Genomic DNA, 19,624 nt, shown 5'->3' on the forward strand with positions numbered 1-19,624 from the left:
TTTTTCTTTTCAACCATACCGCAACAGGCAGGTAAACAATGATTGTCCCAAGGAGCAAAATATAGGCGAAAATAATCATATTCGTATTAGTGATAAAGTATCCCATATCAATGCTCTAAGGGTAGATATTGGACCCTGCCAGAACCCCCGATGTCGAATATCACCGGAACGCCATCTACATCATCACGAACGCTTTCCAAAAGACCGCCCTGACCGACGTAAAACAAACTCAAATCACGAACCAAACGTCCACCACTCTATGCAGCCTGCGAATATCCCGGCTCCAGTCGTCTCCCACCGGGTCGCTGATCCGGCTGAGCTTCCCTGTCCAAACAAGCGTTTTCCATCTTCCTTGCTATCCGGACGATAGGCTCGTCAATCGCCCTCATGAAGATATCAGCCGCCCATACAACAATGGGCCCAAGCACGCACAATCCCAAAACCCAGCCCATTGTCTTTTGCGTCGTATTCTCCATCCCCATCATCCCCTTGATCCCGTGCGCCTCAACAGCCTCCTTATAGTCATCCGTGCCAGGTTCGCCCTGAGCCGGCACAAATGGGCTGCCAAAGACATAAGCCTGGAAGAGTCCTAGAACCGGCCCATGGCAAATGTAGATGGCATAGCTGATGCGCCCGCAATACTGCGCTAGCGAACCTTCGAAGAAGCGTTTAAGGAGCGGAAGCTCTCCGACAGCCCAGACCGTTCCTATCGCACAAAGACCGAACCAAAACTTTTGCGGGGCGAGATGGTCCATCTTTGCGAACGGCATGGGCGTCTTTGCCAAAAACCACCGGATCCCCGGCGTCTTGTCCGCATAGTGATTAGGCCAACCGCCGACAAACAATCCCAAGATGACCAGCGAGATGCAAAACACGGTCTTCAGCGTCGACAGACTAACAAGCCCGCCGCCCTGCCTGACCTCCCGATGGCCATACTTGTCTAAATCATCATCATCCTCCTCCTGCGCCACCGACTCCCATTCCTTGTTCTGCTGCTCCCTTGCGCTCTTCAGCACATGCACCTCCGCAAGGAACAGGCCCGCCAGGAACTCAAACCCAGCCCACTTGCCGCAGCTGAGGCAGTACCCCATCAACCCCAAAACCATCATCTGCCTGATGCGCAGCTTGGTGCGCGCCAGCATGAGGATCACCATAAACAGCAGCATCGAGTGCGCGAACTCGATCGGGATCGTCCACAGATGGATGTCGTAGCCGGGCATCATGTCCTTGTCCCAGGCCCACGGCCAGGTAATCTGCGTGAAGACGACGCGCTTCCAGACCATCAGCTGCTCGGTCCACGATGCGCGCGGGTTCCGCCCAGGGTAAAGGTCCATCTGCTGCAAACACATGATCATGAAGGTCGAGGCCACGCAGGGCCCAAAGAGGCGGAACGCGCGGCGGAAGGTCGAGGAGCTGAGAGTGACATAGCATTTGTCAAAGTCGCGGGCGTGGATGGCCTTGATGGGTTTGTACGAGAGCACAAAGCCCGAGATGACAAAGAAGATGTGCACCATGGGCCGGCCGGAGAAGATGATGCGTAGGAACGGGAGCTGAATCCACCCTCTCGTGGCCGTTTCTGGGCGGTCATTGTCGGCGACGCCGTAGGAGCGTGTCAGAGAGTTGTAGTTGTCCTCGGTATAGTGGCAGAAGAAGACGATCACGGAGGCTATGCCGCGTAGGCCGTCGAGGTACGAAGTTGGGTGTAGTCGGGTCGCTTTCCTATGATCAGAGAAAATGGCGTCGGCTATGAAGCTCGGGAGGAGAGCCCGGAGAAATGTGTCGGCCCATGATACTGGGTTTAGTTGATGGCGGAGCATCGTGCTGTTATGTCTTTATGCTTGCAGTGTCGGTAAGAGTGTTACACCGGGCACTTTACATCAACTCCAGTCAGATCTTTGTTGTTGACACAGCAGGAAGGAGCATTGGTGAGTTTCTAATAATGAGAGTCAGAGGAAAATGTGTCTGGAGTATCCAGGTTAGCGATGGGTTCGTTTTTCTTATCGTTTGAGGATGGCAACAAAAGTGTAGAGGTGCGCCGTGGAAAGACCACCGGACAGGATAAGCTTCAGTATAGCTCAACTGCGTGATGACCCTAGATTGGATGAACTGTATATCAAACACAAGAAAGCGATGGAACCGCCACCAATCGACTGGATTGTAACCAAATGGTTTCATCAAGTTCAGGATATTCATGCTCGAATTATGAAACACGGGACTTACCAATCATTCTAACCCACCGCCAAAGAATACTGATAGTTTGATACTTGAGCCGGCCTCGTCCACGACAACAAAGAGGGTCAGCAACGTCAACAACAAGACAAAATGCAAAGCCGATGCACAACCCGCAAAGCACTGAAAGTAAAATCAAAAGAAAGATGAATGAATGAGAGACTTCGAGAAAGGGACTAGAGCCAGAGAAAAACGGTCCCAAGGTCAAGGAGTTGTGACAGGCCCCACCGATCGTCCAGGAACAGCAGAACGTCCCTATTTCAAGCCCACCATCACAGTTACAATTCTGCCACTCAACCTGAACAGGACATCCCCTGAATGGAAGAAGCCTTGCTTTTCGTGGATGATCTGCGTGTTGGTGAGCTCATCATCTCTCCTCTTGGACCCCTTTTGAAACGGGTTGTATGCGAACGGTGTTTCCTATCTCGCTCGTCCCCAGGGCGTCAGGGCGTCTCCTTCTTCTTTCACCAGGTTCAACTTCCAACGAGCAATCTGCACCTTGATGTTTTGATAGGCTGACAGGTGTTGCACTCTCCCTGACAGCTTGTGAGCTGAAAAAAGAAACTGATCATACCTCCACATCATCAGTGTGGCGTAATGTGAGCTATCGGTCCAATTTTGAATATCAGCAGCGGTCCCCTTTCTTTGCGAGGCGAGTGAACCTCCGTATCGTCTCTAACATGGTAATCCTCGGGTCTCGAGCTGAATCTATGGTACATCTGGGCTGTAGCTGATGCCAAGAAACTGTCTCCGACATTCATTGGTGTCCTGAAGCCCACTTCCTTTCCGAGCTTTTCCTCTTGGAAACTTAATATTGAAAAGGAGGACCCATTAGCCATTCGGGACTATCGAAAGCAATGGCCGAGCGCGAGAACGATAGGAGAGCAGGTGAAAGGAAGCTCTTCTGTGGAGCAGAGTTGGGGAACAGACAGGAAACCTAGCCCCCTCCCCAACAGGTAGGTTTCGGGAGTTGTAGAGGCTGGTTGGGGAAGGTCAGGTCCCAAATTATCATTCAGGGGTTGCCGATCGGTAAGGTGATGCTTGGGTTTGTGCGGGTGATACATTACCTACTATACCCCCTCGTTCAGTATGCTGGCCACCTTGGGCTTTCCAGGGTTTAAAAAAGGAACAAGCTTTTGGTATTCACTTGGCTTCCCGTTGGGCGGAAGCTTATTACCCCAGAAATTAGGACGGCAAGGGTTGTCGTTGGCAGGAAGCGTGGGCTTCAAAAATCTTGCTTGAGAAGAAGGTCTTGTTTCTCAATGGTTCGAATCGCCGGGTCGGTCCTTGAGCTGCTTTGGGACTCTTGGCTTGGTCCGCTCGAGACAGGGCTTCGGGTACTCAAACATCTGCCGAAATGTGCATCGTTCTAGGCCTGACAAGCGTCACCAGCCCGAGATACTCGAATCTTGTGATGAGAACAGGTCGAGTTGAATTCTAGCCGACATCTGATTACCTACCAAAATCCCGGCGTGCAACTCGCTGTTACAAATGTCGCGAGCAAACGGTGCCTCTTCTTCGAATGACGCAGCTGTGGTGTCCATCCGGTAGGTCCTTTGCGAGTTGTTAATTGTTGATCAGTGGCACCAGCGGTAACCGGTCAGCGATGTTTGTGGTAATCCCCCTGAGCAAGGGGAATGAGCTATTTGCGTTAGCATGCTTAACAGAAGCAGGCGGTACACAAAGCAATTTGCTGTTAGTAGGACAATCTTGGTAACCTCCCGCTCACACTGACACTGAGCTATCTCAATCCTGTCTTCCTCTCGTAACTTCAACCTATCTCGGATCATTTCCGAAAATGCACTGCCACCATCACCGAAAGCCAACTTCTAGGTGAATTTTCGTTTCAAAAGCTAGCATATAACGGCCACACCATTATAGGATAGGAGATCTTACCAGGCACCCGCTCCGATTTGAACGGCTCATACGGAGTCTGCGCGCACTTGACTGGGATTTTTCTTAAACCTCCCGTTTTCCTCCTTCTTGGTACCATTCACAGCTTCAGTTGAATAGCTCCTTCAACGACCGACACCACCCAACCTTCTCGTCATCTGTCATATATCCCCATCCCCTTATTATATCCCCATTCAAGTTTCTTGACATTTTTAGCCTCGCCAGACCATGGAAGATCCGAGCGAAGCACGATAGTTCTGCAGTCTCTTCCGGACCAGATATACATCTCCACCTGTACCTGGCCTTTCAGCCCTGTTGGGCGCCGCAAAAGAACCCTTTATCAGATTCTTCTCTTTGTAGTCGATGCATAATCTCATCCCGCGAAGCCCCGCCCTCCAGTTTCAGCGGCGGAACATAGCTCTCCCCATGCTTCGGCCTTCTTGACGTTACTGTTTTGGTTGTTATCGGCGTTATTGAAGTCCACAGCTCGGCGCCATGCTGTTTGACTGTGGCTACTTAGGTAGCAGGACGTGATCAGCTTTCGAAGCATAGAGAGTAAGTTGCTAGTAGACCACCTCTTGTAACAGCTAAGATAAAGTGATCCGGAGACCGAGCGAGGAAAGGTCAAGTTCAAAGTTCCAGTAACCACCACTTATGAGAGCAATCACCATCGTCTGAAAAGATGCGCAAACAATCAACAACTAAACCTGCGACAGGCCGGCGTTTGGATGAAATATATCAATCATTATCATTGTCATCCTGACTACCGTTTTCACTAAGCTTCTATCCTTTGACCACGCTTTCCATTGGTTTTATCAGCTCGGGATGGCCCGCAAATAGCATGCGAGCCTGCTCGAAGCATACGAAGAGCCGAAAGCCGAGTCCCGATACGGCGTGGTGGCGTGCATGTTGGACCGACACAGCAGGCCATGCCGTCGAGCCAGAGTAGCGACGGATGCCATCACCATCTTAAATGCTATTGATACTGGCCTGTATGGAGGTGGGCGCTGTGTCAGCCAGCTTATCGTGAGACTAACAGGCCGAGCACACTAGTGGTAAACCCACTTTACCGTAAACCCTTTGCACCGTAGAACGTATCGTTTTCCCAAGTTAAGCTCGGCCGATAGTGAAAATCTAACCTCCCCGGCTAGATCCAAACTTTCTCCAGCGTAGCAGTCAGGAAACCAAAGCCAACGTCAGGTGGGTTGAATATATCGACCTCTCTTCAGAAGCTCGTTCGAGGTACCGTCTATTATTGATTGATACGTGTCAGTCAAATGGTTCTGGAGCTCAGGGACTTCCAGCTTGTTGCTGCAGTCCCAAACAATATCCTCAATAAGACCGCCCTCCCGGCATATGATAGGCGGGTTGCAACAAGCGGCTGAAAAATGTGATTGGGTCACAAAGGGCACAGTCACACTGCAGGAAACGCTGTCATCGTCGGCTACCAAAACGCAGGAGCTGTTGCAGTGGGTACGGGGGAGTCGGCGGTTGCTACCAACCAACAACACCATGGACCCGCCATCACCGTGCTGGAAGTGTCTTTCCTGTCTTTCCGGACTTGGATGCTCCAACCAACTGGAGAAGAAAATAGCACCTGCGAATCGTAGCATATGAACACGGCAGAAGCAAAACCTGTCTAAAAAACAGCTCATGCTCCATGTCCAAGGCATCGAAAATCGGTTGGCTCAGCAGCCGAGGCTTCTGCCAAAGAATTGCCCCTTAGATGTAATCCGCGCATTGGGTTTATTGCTCCCAGCTCATGGGAAGCAATAGATCGCAGAGATTGCCATTGGTGTTTCCCCGGATCACACACGGAGCTGGCTTGAGATTATCCTGTTCGCTCACTGTGCGGGAGCCGGACGCCCCCTAGGTTTCTCTCTCTTGCGTATGGCCTCCAGGTCAACATTCTTCGGGACCTTCATATTGCCCCTCGAAGCAAGCCAGAGGACATGCTCTGGATGGAACAGATTCGCCGCATTGATGTTGCCGAGCCCAGCGGTAGCAAGCGATCTGTCTTCGTCCTCGTCCTCGTCCTCGTCTTCTTCCTCGCTGTCCTCCTCCTCAAGTGATCGCTTCAGACCGGTGCGCACATTCTCAATGCCCATCTCGCGCTCGGCGATCGTATAGGGCTCGTTGGCTTGGTTCATGAGGTAATCCCTGATGCTGTCCATGCTGACCTGAAACATATCGGCCCACTGTTCGTTGAACGGGTCCGAGGGCGCGTCCTCCTCTTCGTCTCGGTAGTCGTCGTCGTCATCGTCGTAGTCGTTGCTCCTCTGTTGGGAGCTGGCCAGTTTGCTCGGGTCCAAACCAGAGGCCTTTGCTACGCTACGCGCATCTTCGACCCAGCTCTCGACTTCCGGCTCGAGTTTCTTTCTGAGTAGTTGCAGAAGGATGTGTTCCTGAGTGCGCCCAGGGAAGTTTGTCGATGGGTGGACGACGATGCGTTGGAACAAGTCGGAGTTTTCGTCTGCGAGCTTTTGGATAGTTTCGAGACTCTTTTGGAGAATGGCTGCTGAGGCTGTGAGGGACTCCCTGTGGAAGAACAGATCCGTATAAGAACGCCGCCAGCCTCGAGGGAGAAAGATGTAGGACGGGGGACAGAGCAACGACTTACTGACTTGGGAGAGGCTGGCTTCGCTGGATATCATTAAACAGGCTGTTCAAACTGTGAGTAAGTTGATGGAATCGGTTTCGGAGAACCTCGAGCTGCTTGAATTCATCGGGAGCTAGACGGAGGGAATCTTTGCCATCGGCCATGTTGTTGAACGAGTTTTTGGAGGGGTAGAGTGAGGAAATTATGTTGCGCTTCGTCAATACAAGGCTATTGGATATCTCCGTGACTATTGTCTCGTACAATTTATGCCTTGGGGTCGGGAGGTCGGGTCGCAAGGGATTCACTGCATTGTGAAGAGAAGGGAACGACGCGTTTAGAAGGCAAAAGTTTCGTCAAACAAACAGCCAGGACGGAAGCTGCAGTGACGTTGGACGTTTTGGTGTAGCCCCACTACAGCCCCACTGCACAATCGCTAACACGAAAGCCGCACGAGCTGCACACTAGGACACTAGTGTAAACTTAAAGCGACCCCTGACCTCCTCCGGCTTGGCGGTTACTGTTACGGCAGGGTCTAGAATCCCATGAATGGCAGATGCTTGGTATCAATCGATTCCGTTCTTTCCTCTGACCCCCCTCCACAAGAGCTACAACCTAAAGCCAATGAAGAAAATGAATCCCTCAGCGAGCCAAAGGGAAGAAAAGACTTCCTTGCTTGGCAAAACCGGCAAGAGCAAGACAACAGATGACATGCGCCAAAGATCCCAAGCTTGCGGCACCATCCGGTTTAGTTCAGAGCAGAGTCGCAGGGCCGTTCTCATCACTCTATTTGTGACTTCAAATCCCTAGAACGGAAACCAAACCTCTGTTCGAAGACTGACGCTGGAGGCAAGCTCGTCCAAGTGTAGTATCTACCACTGAGTGAAGACTCGGTTCAATTCGTGGACCGCGCAAGTTACCATTCTTTCTTTTTTTTCCTGCTTCCTTCTTGGTCTTTTTGTAATAATAAATTGTCATTACTTTTCTGTGTTCCGTGAGTAGAGATAAATTCCTTCCACACCGTGGTCTGGAATTCCGAATACCTGGCGCACCAAGTACCGCAAGCAAAACAGATATCCAACAAATGTGCCGAGAATCAAGTCAATTTCTTGTGGTGTAGAAATGCGGAAATTGGTTGGGATCGTGGTCGATTGGCATACCTCTACTGTCAGTGCTTGGAGTTTAAACTTGGAGATAAAATGAAAAGTACACCGATAATGGTTGACTTCTCATAGGTACATGACAGGAGTTTTATATCCAATTGAATGCTACAGTATGATCGATTTCCACGCTTATTGATGATAAAATACAAAAAAATACAAAAAAGAAGAGTGCTTTGTGCTGATGCTTGCTTGCCGTCCGCTAATGCCCGTCGCTAATGCCCCGTCGCTGATGCCAAGCCGGGGTATCTACTATCTTGTCATCGTGAACCAGTGAACCACTGATCATCCCAAAAGAACGCCCATCAAATGTCTTAAAACGCCATTTTATCTTCCGGCACCATCAAACCTATCACTCCTCATGGGACCCTGCTTGGTGAACTTTGATGGGCGCCCCCTTGGGTAGCTCATTGCCGTTGGCGTCGACAGGCGGAAAGCGAGCCATACGCTCAAGCTCGTCGAGGGGCATATGTGAGCGGATGTATCTATAATTACGTGTGTCAGTATATCATTGCGCGATGAGGGAGGGTGACAAGGGTTTTACTGACTTCTCCCGGCCGTCCTCGAGCGGATTGAAGTCCCATTTCTCGCCCTCTGAGTTCTTCGCCGTAAAGGCGCTCCACACAAATCTGCGTTTCCTCTGCGAGAGAAGGACTTGCTCGGTGATACTTTCAAAGTCCCATCGCACTTTCGCCTCAGCCTCAAATCCTCTCAAAATGATTTCCGCCGTCTCTCTATACTCGGGATCGAGCATCTCTGACTTTGGCTCCGCAAGAACCTTGGCGAGGTCCTCAAGTTCAAGCGGATCCCGTCCCAGATCAAACAGCTGAACGCCGTCCGCGGGGCAGATGATGAACTTCCAGTTGCCGCGTTTGATCATCATGATGGGGCTGACGGTGCCCTCGCCCGTATATTCGGCGATGACGGTATCGTGCCCTTCTGCGTCGCGTCCTTCCAGGAACGGAAGAAGGGATTTGCCGTCCATCGGCAGGCCAGGAACCAGCTTCTTGCCGATCAAATCAACCATGGTCGGCAGAATGTCCAAGGTGGACACGTTCTGGGTCACACGATGAGGCGTGTACTTTTTGGGATAAGAAATCAGAAGAGGGACACGAACGGATGACTCGAAGTAGCTCATCTTGTACCTGCAGTCAGGAAAACGTGGATTAGCGACAGACGCGGGGGAAGTGCAAAATCCAGATCGAGTAGCAAAACGTACCAGAGTCCGCGCTCACCAAGCATGTCTCCGTGGTCGCCACTGAAGACGATGATGGTGTCGTCGGCAAGTTTGCACTTCTCCAAGACCTTGAGTAGCTTGCCAACACAGTCATCAACATAGCTGACAGCGCCATAGTAGGCCCTGCGTGCGCGCTTGATCTGATCATCCGTAAAGTTCTTGTCCCACAAGTCGCAGACCTTAAGCAGTCTCTTGCTGTGGGGATCCTGCTCCTCGTTCGGAATTCTGGGAACCTTGGGGAGATCAATTTCTACTTCCTTGTACTTATCCCAATACTCGTCTTCGATGGTGTAGGGATCGTGAGGGTGAGTAAGGGAAACCTATGGCGTGATTCTGTTAGCAAAGTTCAACCTTCCTTTCTCGCCGTCGGTCAACCAGTCATGGGTACACCATGACCCTTCCTCCCCCTCGCTAAAGATACAGCATCTGCAGCCCTATTCGGCTGAGAAGATGACAAGAAAGGCCCAGTACGTACCGTCAAACAGAACGGGCGCCTCGGCTCTCCGCTGCGAGCGTAGTCATGAAGAAACTGCGTGGACTTATACATAACCTCCTCGTCGTAATCAAGCTGGTTGCTGCGAACACAAGGACCAGCCTGTTCGATTGAGCTCGCATTGTGGTACCATTCTAGCCTTTGCTCGGGCCGCTCAATATCCGCATCCCAGTTGGCTGCCCAGCCGAAGTCGCCGGGATAAATGTCAGTGGTAAGACGCTTCTCGTACCCGTGCTTCTGGTCCATCACGAAGTGCATCTTTCCAGCCAAAACCGTATGGTAGCCATCGCGTCGGAGGTAGTGGGCGTAAGTAGGGATATCGCTCAAAATCTGGGCCGCATTGTCATACGCTCCGATCTTCATGGGGAGCTGACCCGTGATCATGCTCATCCTCGAAGGGCCGCAGAGCGGCGACGGGCAGTATGCCGAGTCAAACTGGACGGATTTTGCGGCCAGAGCGTCAATATTGGGCGTCTCAACAATGGATTCCGGGTTGTAGATTTTCATCACAGGCGCGGCGAGCTGATCTGCCATGATGTATAGGATGTTCAGCTGCTTCTCCTTGTCCTGCCCGGGAGCGATCCCGTTGCCGTTGGTATAGCCATTGCCGTTGGTATAGCCATTGCCGTTGGTATAGCCATTGCCGTTGGTATAGCCATTGCCGTTGGTATAGCCATTGCCGTTGGTATAGCCATTGCCGTTGATATAGCCATTGCCGTTGGTATGGTCATTGCCATTGGTGAAACCATTTGCGGGCGTAAGCTCCGGAGAAGCCGGTTGAGAGTTGAGAGCTGCCGGCATGGTCGTCTGTCGTCAAGAACGGGAGGTTTCGGCTAATACGAGATGGGGTGAGGTGAAGGATAAAGTCCTCAATGAGGTGGGCGAGATGACTGATGCCGATCAGAGAGGCTTGAGCAGAACAGAGAGAAGTCGGACTCTCCGCTTATAAGGGAAGCTGGGGAAGCCGACCTGGGGTCAGAATCCGGGGTAGTGGGTTGAGCTTAAGGTGTGATTAACCAGTCCGATGAGGGAGGAGATGGTGGATGATATTGACGTCTGAGACCAGGCCAATGGCGGATGTGATTTGGAGGTGAGCACGTCAGAACGTAAGAAAATCGGGGCTGGCTTTGAGCACGCAATCGCTCAACCGCATACACAGCCTTTATGTCGAGCAATTGCGCAATCGAGAGACAAGATGAAAGGCACTTTTAGCCCTGCACGAGGCACTGCACGCCATTTTATCATCGCAACTCTTTTTCCCTCCCTTATCCCATCAACGGACAACCGGCTTTCCGCGAAGGGTTGCACCGCATACCGACTGGACCCTGATCCTCACCAGGATTCTGTCGTGCGAACGGGCATTGACATGTTCCACTTGTGTAGGACATCGGCATCAACATCCCGGAACAATGAGCACAACCCAACGGAGAAGCGCTTGAGGCGGGTACAGAAGGGGAGAGAGATGCCAAAGTTGACTAGCGGAGTGTGTGCAAATTTTGGGTGGGCACAGGATAGCGCGACCGAGACCGCCGCAGACCTGAGTGCATAAAGCGCAACCAACGACTTCCCTGGTCGCGTGAATACAATGCAGATGGAACTGCCGGAGGATCTGTGTGAATCCGCGGAGCCGTCGAGCAGGGAAGTGAAAGGATCCTACTAGTATGAATAGTGGCGCATAAAGGCGTGATGGAGATTGTCCTGATTCCAGAACACTTGCTCGAAGATAAACTCAACAGGTAGATCCCGGGAACTTGCCGAGGGGAAAAGCTCCGTGAGGATTTGTCCATCAAAGATATGGTTGTGAGATGCTACTGTACGAAGCAACATAATTCCTGTTTGTTGCATGTGAACATGAATTATGCGAGCGTCAGAGCGGCAAACGATTCAGTTGACAGGGGCAACTTTGAGTCTCCCCCCTTCACCATCGATATTGATATGCATATTAGCTGAAGACATTGATAAGGGTTGGGGTAATTTGCTGAACAATAGTAAAGGCTAAGGCCAATACGTAAGAGGTATCAATTGGTTCCGAAGAAGGACTTCGAAACGCAAGCCACTTATATTATCTTTCCATTGTCTTCTTCACGTCGTGGTAAATAGGGCACAATTTACCTTTTTCTTCTTTTTTCCTTATCTTGTTGCAGCGTGTTTCTGCAAGGACCAAAGGTTGGTTGGGCTAGAGCGATTGGGCTAGAGCGATCGGCCATTCTTACTGGAGAGTGGAATAGTCTTTCTGTTGACAGCTGAGTGGGAAGGCTGAATCTCGACAACAGGATGGTTGAGAGCCTCTGAACAGCTTGGTTGGTTGGTTTTTTTTTTTTTTTTTTTTTGTGACGTTTGAACAGTCACGGTCATTGCCATCTCAACAATTGCTACGTGGTCATGTGTCACTTCTGAAGCCTAGACTTAGGACCAAGATCAAGTCTGGAACGGTCTTTCGACGAACCAACGCTAGTGTCTGTGATTACTGCAAGCTATCGGACCACGACAATAGTTTGCTTTGAAGACGCTAAAACCATTGAAACGCCTTTCAGCCTCCGTGAACGCAGTATCACACATTGTCAAAGGCTCCTGGCTAACTCTTGTGTAGCATTTGTACGCAGGACGAAAAGTCAGCTGACACCAAAGGTTCATCGGAAGCTCATGTATTCCAAATATTGATATACCAAAAAAAGCAAGTAACTAGAAATACCCCCCACAATATCACTCTCGGACTAGCCCAGACAAAAAGAGAACACACGCTGGTCCGTCTAACCGCGGCGACGGGTCGTGGGACCTTTGCTCTTCGCTCTCGGCTCGGAGGAGGTGGACGCGCCAGTAGCGGTAGCCGACGACGTCGCAGCAGGAATCGGGCCCGCAGGTACCTTCTGCTTACCCCGTGCCTTGGCCGAGGGCGCGTTCCAGTAGTATACCATCTGCAGAGCGAGAACCAAGTTCAGCGCGAAACCGGCAATAAACCCGTACAAAATGAGCTTGTCGTCGACCTCTTGAAGAGTGGTAAAGATGCGCGAGAGGGATCCGGCGAGGTAGTTGAAGACCTGGGAGGAACAAGAAACACAGCGTCAGTAGCAGGCAACTTGAAGAGAAGCACAAGGAGAGATGTAATCGGAATTGAGGGTGAGGATGTCCTTACAGCAAATGCACTGAGCTGTCCCGTTCCACCTTCCTGTAAAATAGCCAAGATCTGGGGAACCTTGCTGGCGACACCCAGCACTCCAGCGCCGGCCTGGAGGTAGCTCAACTGCTGCATGTTGAGAAGCTGCTCGCTGAAGAGAGTAGCAACGCCGACTGCCAGTGCGGCGACGAACAAGGCCGCGATGCCAGCCCTGCCGCTGTATTTGAGCACGAGCACGGAGATGATAACGTTTTGACCGAGGATCAGGGCCGTCTCGCCAAAGGTGCTGAAGGGGAATCCGTTTCGAACATTGTATGCGAGCGAGGTAAGCAAGCTGCTGGTCTCGAGGAGATACGAGAGGAAAGAAACGCCGCTGGCCGATTTCGAATTGACAAGCTTGAGGATCTGGGGCACCTTGACGATGGAGGAGGCAGCGACGATGCCAATGCCGAGGGCCTTGCTGATGGCGAGCTTAAGACATTCAGGGTTGTGTTCGAGGTCGATGTCGAGTATCAGCTTCTTGTAACATGAGTCTCCGATGAGGGAGAGGCCGATATCCCGGATCGGACCCGGAAGGTTGTGGGTGACGGGCTGCAAAGCCGACCGAAGCGCGTCCATTTTGCTGGTTATTTGTAAAGGTACGCGCGTGGGGGCGAGACCTATCGTTGGAAACGAATTGACACAATGATGAGTATTTGGTGTGACCGCAATTTCGGCTCCCACAACGAACTGGGATGTATCAAAATATGACTGTTTATAATCAAGTCACGGATCCAGAGAATACTTCAAGAGGTAAAGCCGCGAAAGGACAACTATCGGAGGTCTCGATACCGTGGCCCGTGCCGTGCCGGCAGAGTTGGTTTGCCGGCGGGCAACGCACACGTGCGGCAAATGCATCCAATGGTATGATAGTACAGTATGTAGTGTACTATGTACCTACGTTTTGTGAGATGCCTCACCTACCCTGACCACAGAGCCACAGCATCAGCTTCCACTTAAGACTGGACATTTCGTCCATGAACCTCACTCCCTCACTTCTTCATAGTGGAGTTTCTCACGAAGATAGCCTTCAAAGCAAAGATGGGTAAAATTCCATTAGCATTCCTCCATGTCCGCTGTTTTCTTCGTGTGCCGAAGCAGACTGTTCTCCTCCTCCGGGCATGCCTTGGCGGGTATTTAGGCGTCGCTAATATCATCCCCGTAATGTGCCAACGAAGATGTCAAAATAACATAAAGCAGCCTACGAATTCCCGAATACATATACAGATGGAGTGAAAGTAGCAACCAGCCGGATGCCCATCCCAAGTTCCTTCGCGCGCTCTCCGAATGAAGCGTTAAATGCCCGAGGCACCCAATCGATGGTGCTCAAAGCAGAGAAACGTTTAGCCAAATGGTTGCGCTTGGCGCATAGAGATCAAAAACAGGAGTACCTCTGATCAACCCCTGAATTGTGTCGATGATCCCTAGGCCGATTTCGTCCTGCTCGAAACGCGTGTGCCTGCCCTAGGTGCCTTCACCTCTTTCGTCTTCTTGGCGGCTTTGGCAGGAGCCTTGGTTTCCTTCGCGCTCTTAGCGTCCTTGCTAGCCTTTGGTGGTCTACCGGGTCTTCCTCTGGGCTTCGCCTGTTGCTTCTCAGCGGGCTTGGCCTTGGGGGCCTTCGCGGCCTCCTTCGTCTTCTCATCCACCTTGTCAGTCATGTCCGCCTCCTGAACCTTATGAGAGGTCTTTGCCTTCTTGGCTTTCTTCTCGGAGGCCTCCTCGGACTTTTTGGCCTTTTGATCGGCGTTGAACTTGCGCAATAGCTCAGTAGCACCTTGGAGGTTCTGCTTAGGCTCCCAGGTGTTTTCGCTGGACGGGTAACCCTTCCACTTCACAAAGTACACGTGCTCCATCGTCTCGGCGTTAATTATCGAGTCGACGATGGCCTCGACCTCGTATTCTCCCTTAGGAACGACATCAGCAGCGGCATCCTTCTTGGGGCGACCAGCCTTGCCCTTGGGCTTCTCTTTGCTCTGTTCGACTGGTTAGAATGAACATGTCGCTATGGTTGATTCTTATGAACTTACGGCTGTGCCATTAGTGGATGCAGAATGACCGGGTCCCTTCTTTTTGGCAGCCTTGGCAGCAAGACGAGCGCTAGGAGCGGCGGCGGGTTTGCGACCACGCTTTGCAGGAGTGACATCCTTTCCTTCCTCCTCCCTCTCCGAGTCGGCTTCCTCAATCTCCACGGCCTTGCGCTTGCGCCCGCTGCTCTTCTCAGTGCTTTTCAGGGAACTCTTGGGCGTGCGGGAGCTCGTGCTCTTTGCTGACTTCGGGGTTTTCGAAGCAGACTGCGCGGGCGTTGCTGAGAGAGACCGGGATGGCATGGCACGCTTGCTTGTTTCACCCTCCATACCAGCAACAGGGGCGTTCAGCTCAAGCTTATCATCCATAGTGACAACGGTAACACCGGCGGGTACAGGCTGGCTAGGTGCGATATCTTCGGAGATTTGACGTGGCTCGTTGTACTCACTGGCAGCTTGGTTAGCTGGCAAGGTTCTGTGAAGAGGTGAATCACAACACAGTAGATAGAGGGTAAGGTCGGCGGGGCTCATGAGCTTCCATACCTAACTGGGAATGTACGACTTTGTAGGGGCCTGGTCGATGGAAAATATACTTACTCGAAAAGGTCACTCTGAATGCGGACTAGGTCATCGTCCTCGAGCTCGGCATCGGAAAGAAAAGGCATTTTGAATGACGATTGTTTTTTGTTACGATTCCTGGAAGCGGTGTACGCGCGTGATGAAACACGGAGCGACGTTGTTGAACTTGATGGATTTTTGATCCCAGAAGGCGCGAGGTGGAGCGAGTTGCGCGTCGAGAGGCGAGCAAATCGGAAGTTGAATAGAAAAAATTCCCCAATATAATGTGGTTAGTAAAGCGACCCTTAAATCAACGTGATCGAGAATACGGTGGATGTGACCGGTCTTATTTCTCAGGCCGATGAAGCTGTTTGCTGTTAGTGAGGCGCGTCGTGAAGATTGCCGATAGTATGTTGCGGTTCATAACGAGTGATGTAAACACTAGTGCGATCCATAGCGAGTGGAGAAATGCAGTGTACTCACACTAGTGGAGCACATTCATCGTTTCTGACCAATGGCAAGGTACGCTAGAGTACCAATTGCAGCAGCCTGAGCTCCCGCCACATCTGCAGCTCTAGAGGCAGCCACATTAATCCATGAATCAAATGTGCACCGCCATACTTGGTATTCCAGTCCTTCACTCACCGAGCTTCAGTCCCTTTCTCACTGCAAAATCACCCACTGACTGCAACCTCCCACAGAGACCCGGCCGGTGACTCTTTACTCCACCTCCATTTTCTTTCTAATGTCGATACTGGCTCGGAATCAAGATGAGAGTTGTCAAGTCTCCGGCTAATATGTAATGCCTTGAAATTACCATTGCCTCAATCCAAAACCATTGAGGGACGAGTGTTCCTACGAACAATGCGTAAATACGCAGTTGATACAGCCTTCTTACGTGGGGATATCGCCCGTTTATCTACTACCTTCCCGCTGGATCACTCCTAGCTCCGTTAATCCTGAAAGTTCAACACATCAGACACGTATCCAACGAGTCCTGCCGGAACTCCAAAGTAGCTCAAGTATCCCCGAGTTGGATGGGCGATCCTGAAATTGGCGGTAAATTCAACATCTCAAGTAACAGCTTTTGGTATTTCTAATCAGCCGTATCGATCCTCGCTAAGCTCTAGAACTGCCTCTCGTGCACAGCTCGAGTTTATTTGGACATCACCGTTTGTATCGGTGTCGAGCTTGGTACCCTCAGTATAAGAGAAACAACTTAGATCGCATACTTGTTCAGATGGTCACCCTATAACTCCGGTCAACCACTCGGTACTGTCCATCCATTGATCGCTTCGCTTGGTCCAATCGAGACGCCTCGACAACAATGTTACGCAAAAATGTCCCTCGGGTTTCATCAGCACACTAGTAAGCTGCATAGTCATGACACTCAAAGGAAAGCACAGAGTGCAACATAACGAAACGATCTCCCCGATGATATTGAGTAATGTTCAGTTACGTAATGTTGAAAAGAGCAATATCACACTGATTCCAATCCTATCGAAAGAACCAATAACCGTCTAGGTTGTACGTCTAAATGCTGTCCTCTCTTTCCACTTGTGACAGAGCTACGGATGGCTGACAAGAACACGGGCCTCAAGCATACAAGTACTGCAATTCATGTGGTCAGTACACAATTTCAATTGAATGAGCTCTTGATATCATGATTAATGGTCAGGATTACTAACTCTTCACTCTGGCAGTCATTTGCTTGGCAATGATGATGCCCGGAGGCATGTTTGTGTTTGGGTAAGGTTTCCTGAAACTGTATCTATAATACCATGAGCTGGCCATCATTTCAAGACTTATCAATATCAACTACACCTGGAGGACCATATAACAAGTTGCATATGTCTTGATCGGCCTCGTGCTGCTCTTGGTAATTTCACTTTCCAGAGACGACGTATATTTGGAACCGATAGGAGAGTAATGAACCATGGGCATCTAGCACTGAACTCTCCGAAAAGTTCTTAGCCTCCGACACACGACACCGAGAGGCTGTTGGGCCATCATCACCACCAAGCAATCCTACCTACTTGGAATTTCCTCAAGATCTTCCATCGCACCCTCACCACCGAAAACAACCCCCAGCTCATCGCCCGATCCATGGGCTTGATCTGTCTTCCCCTCGTGCTCTAAGGCCGCCCTTGTTCAAGCCGTCACCTCAATGAGACCTACGGCTTCGAGTTATGGCGAGCTGGCCTCTGCTCTATCAGGGGCCTTATCGGTGCTCCCTTAGGCATGTACTCATTGGAGGCCAACTAGACAACAAGATTACGGGATTGGTTCGAGAAGTGCAACGGCGACGTTCACGATCCAGGGATGCGGCTTCCTGCTACGTCTCCTTCGCCTATCACCACTCCTCAGGCACTGGGTTTTGATAAGGTAGGCATAGATCACAGGCTTCATTGGGTTGTTCCGGTTATTGGTATTGCTCCATCAAGTCTGTGTCAAATGGAGCAATCATCCAATATGACCGCCATGGTTCTTCGGTACTTTCGAAGAGCAAAAGAAATGTGACATTGATCGAAATTGACTTGCACACATGATGCTTTGGAAAGAGATAATTATGCTGTTATAGGTTGCTGCTTTCGGCTCACTTTCAACAAATCGGAACCATTCCTGATCGGGTATGGTGTAGCGGTAACATCGTTGACTCTCACTTCTTAGGAGTGACTGCTCTCTCAACAGCCCCGGGTTCGACTCCCGGTATCCGAGTCACAACTTATTTTTTTTTTTAATTTTTTTCTTTTTAACTTTTCTTTCCTGGTTTCTTGTGAATCTTCACTGTCCCTTTGCTCCCCCTTTCCTTTTGTGGAATATCATCTGCACTTGGTGCATGCTGAGTGTGGTCCATCGATGTTTTCCATGAGCCACTGTTATCAGAGTGCCATTCCTCTATCGAAAATGGCGTTCACTCCTGTTACGCTTTTGGACTTGACGAAACAGAGTACCTGCTCTGCAACATCCTATTTTGAGGGTCACAGGACATGTCAGAGAGGCGTGATAGTTGAGATGGGGGAAGGGACAACGTGCCTCTACTGTTACCCAACGCTTAAGCTTTGATCTCTCCCTCGCTTCTTCTTGCTTTTCGGGTGGAAACTGAAGACCACAGTCCTGTGAACATCAGCATGTGTTTCGGGGACCAAGTTTGGAGCCAGCTTACCGTAAGCATAAGACCCGGAGATACAGTATTGACTCTGATTTTGGGTGCCGCAATCTGTGCCAATCCCTTGGCCAAATGTATTTGCGCTGCCTTGGTGACGGAGTAGGCCTGCAATAGGGAATGTTACTTCAAGGACTTTTCGTTAGGCAAGGGGACGGGCATCAAACAAGGTCAGTGCTTACAAGCGAACTCCCGCCAACTTTGACACCTGCCAAACAAGCAGTGGTGATGAAGACACCTTCCGTTTGGTCCAGATACGGTTTCGCAGCGTGCATCAACCAGAGATGGGACTTGACGTTCATGTTGAAGCACGTATCCCAGTCTTCCTCGTTCACGTTGTCATCCAGATCGTTGATGTCTCGGAGACGGATCCAGGTGCCATTTGAGAAGACAATGTCGAGTTTGCCCATGATGCATATAGTGTTGTCGACAAGTTGGCTGATCTGATCCTTTTCAGCCAAGTCAGCCTTGAGAGCAACGTAGTTGTCCTGGCGATCTGTGCCAGCTGCTGTTAGCGGGGAGATATTCGTGAGTTCTTCCACAAGTTCATAGGCCCTTTGGCCGCTGCTGTCGTAGCTGATGACTAGGCGGATGCCGTTCCGGGCAAAGAGACGGGCTGTGGCAGCGCCGAGACCAGCGCTGCCCGCGGTTATCAGGGCAACCAACGGAGAGGTCATTTTTCTTTGAAAAGTTCGACGGGAGACAGGTTGATGGGGCTGCAAATTATAAAGATGAGATATTCACCCTAAGCTCAAGTATCAACAACCCGTATAACCTCAAGCATTGGGAGTTGGGAAATGGAAAAGTCTTGGGACGAGAGGGACATAAGCTTGACGACCTTATGGCCCACCACGAAGCACCTCATTGTTGGATCTTTCAAGGCGGTAACGACTGCCGAGCTTGACGGAGCTCGGAAAGTGCCTCGCAGCACTGAAAGATGGTCGGGCAAGAATCAGTGCTAGCTTGGAGCCAGAAACAAATCCCAATCCCAACTTGCAGGAGCACTTGGTGCGCAAACGTTAACAACTCCAGTCATGTCCAAGCAACCTGTGTACAACCTAGATGGTACTCTGTGCAGCTGCCTTTGCTTGTGACATCTAGACCTTTTGAAGCG

At 50.9% G+C, this 19,624-nt stretch overlaps 6 protein-coding genes and 1 non-coding gene across 8 annotated transcripts; 1 reads left to right on the forward strand and 6 right to left on the reverse strand.

The window, feature by feature from the left end:
* Positions 1 to 62: 62 nt before the first annotated feature.
* Positions 63 to 3,027, reverse strand: NCU08366 (hypothetical protein). The gene is made up of 2 exons (XM_960176.3): positions 2,221 to 3,027; positions 63 to 1,962 (listed from the first exon to the last, which is right to left on the reverse strand). Exon 2 carries the CDS (start codon positions 1,815 to 1,817, stop codon positions 258 to 260), a length of 1,560 nt encoding a protein of 519 aa, XP_965269.1. The 5' UTR covers positions 1,818 to 1,962; positions 2,221 to 3,027; the 3' UTR covers positions 63 to 257.
* Positions 3,028 to 4,839: 1,812 nt separating this feature from the next.
* NCU08365 (RNA polymerase II mediator complex component Med8) lies at positions 4,840 to 7,054 on the reverse strand. Its single transcript, XM_960175.2, has 2 exons — positions 6,743 to 7,054; positions 4,840 to 6,660 (listed from the first exon to the last, which is right to left on the reverse strand). Exons 1-2 carry the CDS (start codon positions 6,883 to 6,885, stop codon positions 5,967 to 5,969), a joined length of 837 nt encoding a protein of 278 aa, XP_965268.1. The 5' UTR covers positions 6,886 to 7,054; the 3' UTR covers positions 4,840 to 5,966.
* An 870-nt stretch (positions 7,055 to 7,924) lies between these two features.
* On the reverse strand, positions 7,925 to 11,400 carry NCU08364 (choline sulfatase). Its single transcript, XM_960174.2, has 4 exons — positions 9,591 to 11,400; positions 9,098 to 9,435; positions 8,427 to 9,023; positions 7,925 to 8,363 (listed from the first exon to the last, which is right to left on the reverse strand). Exons 1-4 carry the CDS (start codon positions 10,407 to 10,409, stop codon positions 8,231 to 8,233), a joined length of 1,887 nt encoding a protein of 628 aa, XP_965267.1. The 5' UTR covers positions 10,410 to 11,400; the 3' UTR covers positions 7,925 to 8,230.
* A 776-nt stretch (positions 11,401 to 12,176) lies between these two features.
* On the reverse strand, positions 12,177 to 13,524 carry NCU08363 (MPU1p). The gene is made up of 2 exons (XM_960173.3): positions 12,742 to 13,524; positions 12,177 to 12,646 (listed from the first exon to the last, which is right to left on the reverse strand). The coding sequence occupies exons 1-2, from the start codon at positions 13,339 to 13,341 to the stop codon at positions 12,359 to 12,361; spliced, it is 888 nt and encodes a 295-aa protein (XP_965266.2). The 5' UTR covers positions 13,342 to 13,524; the 3' UTR covers positions 12,177 to 12,358.
* Positions 13,525 to 13,663: 139 nt separating this feature from the next.
* NCU08362 lies at positions 13,664 to 15,783 on the reverse strand. 2 transcript variants are annotated; one of them, XM_011394893.1, is made up of 3 exons: positions 15,384 to 15,783; positions 14,790 to 15,234; positions 13,664 to 14,735 (listed from the first exon to the last, which is right to left on the reverse strand). In XM_011394893.1, exons 1-3 carry the CDS (start codon positions 15,449 to 15,451, stop codon positions 14,187 to 14,189), a joined length of 1,062 nt encoding a protein of 353 aa, XP_011393195.1. In that variant the 5' UTR covers positions 15,452 to 15,783; the 3' UTR covers positions 13,664 to 14,186. The 2 variants fall into 2 exon arrangements, with proteins under 2 accessions (XP_011393195.1, XP_011393194.1); XM_011394892.1 differs by having other exon boundaries at positions 15,330 to 15,783.
* Positions 15,784 to 17,970: 2,187 nt separating this feature from the next.
* NCU15034 lies at positions 17,971 to 18,062 on the forward strand. Its single transcript has one exon. It is a non-coding gene; the product is annotated as a tRNA-Glu (tRNA).
* Positions 18,063 to 18,226: 164 nt separating this feature from the next.
* Positions 18,227 to 19,273, reverse strand: NCU08361 (short chain dehydrogenase; the record flags this gene model as incomplete). The annotated part of the gene is made up of 4 exons (XM_960171.2): positions 18,693 to 19,273; positions 18,511 to 18,618; positions 18,393 to 18,461; positions 18,227 to 18,313 (listed from the first exon to the last, which is right to left on the reverse strand). Exons 1-4 carry the CDS (start codon positions 19,185 to 19,187, stop codon positions 18,227 to 18,229), a joined length of 759 nt encoding a protein of 252 aa, XP_965264.2. The 5' UTR covers positions 19,188 to 19,273.
* Positions 19,274 to 19,624: the final 351 nt, after the last annotated feature.

The sequence above is a fragment of the Neurospora crassa genome, linkage group I (genome assembly GCF_000182925.2).
Source record: "Neurospora crassa OR74A linkage group I, whole genome shotgun sequence".
Taxonomy (NCBI): Eukaryota; Fungi; Ascomycota; class Sordariomycetes; order Sordariales; family Sordariaceae; genus Neurospora; species Neurospora crassa.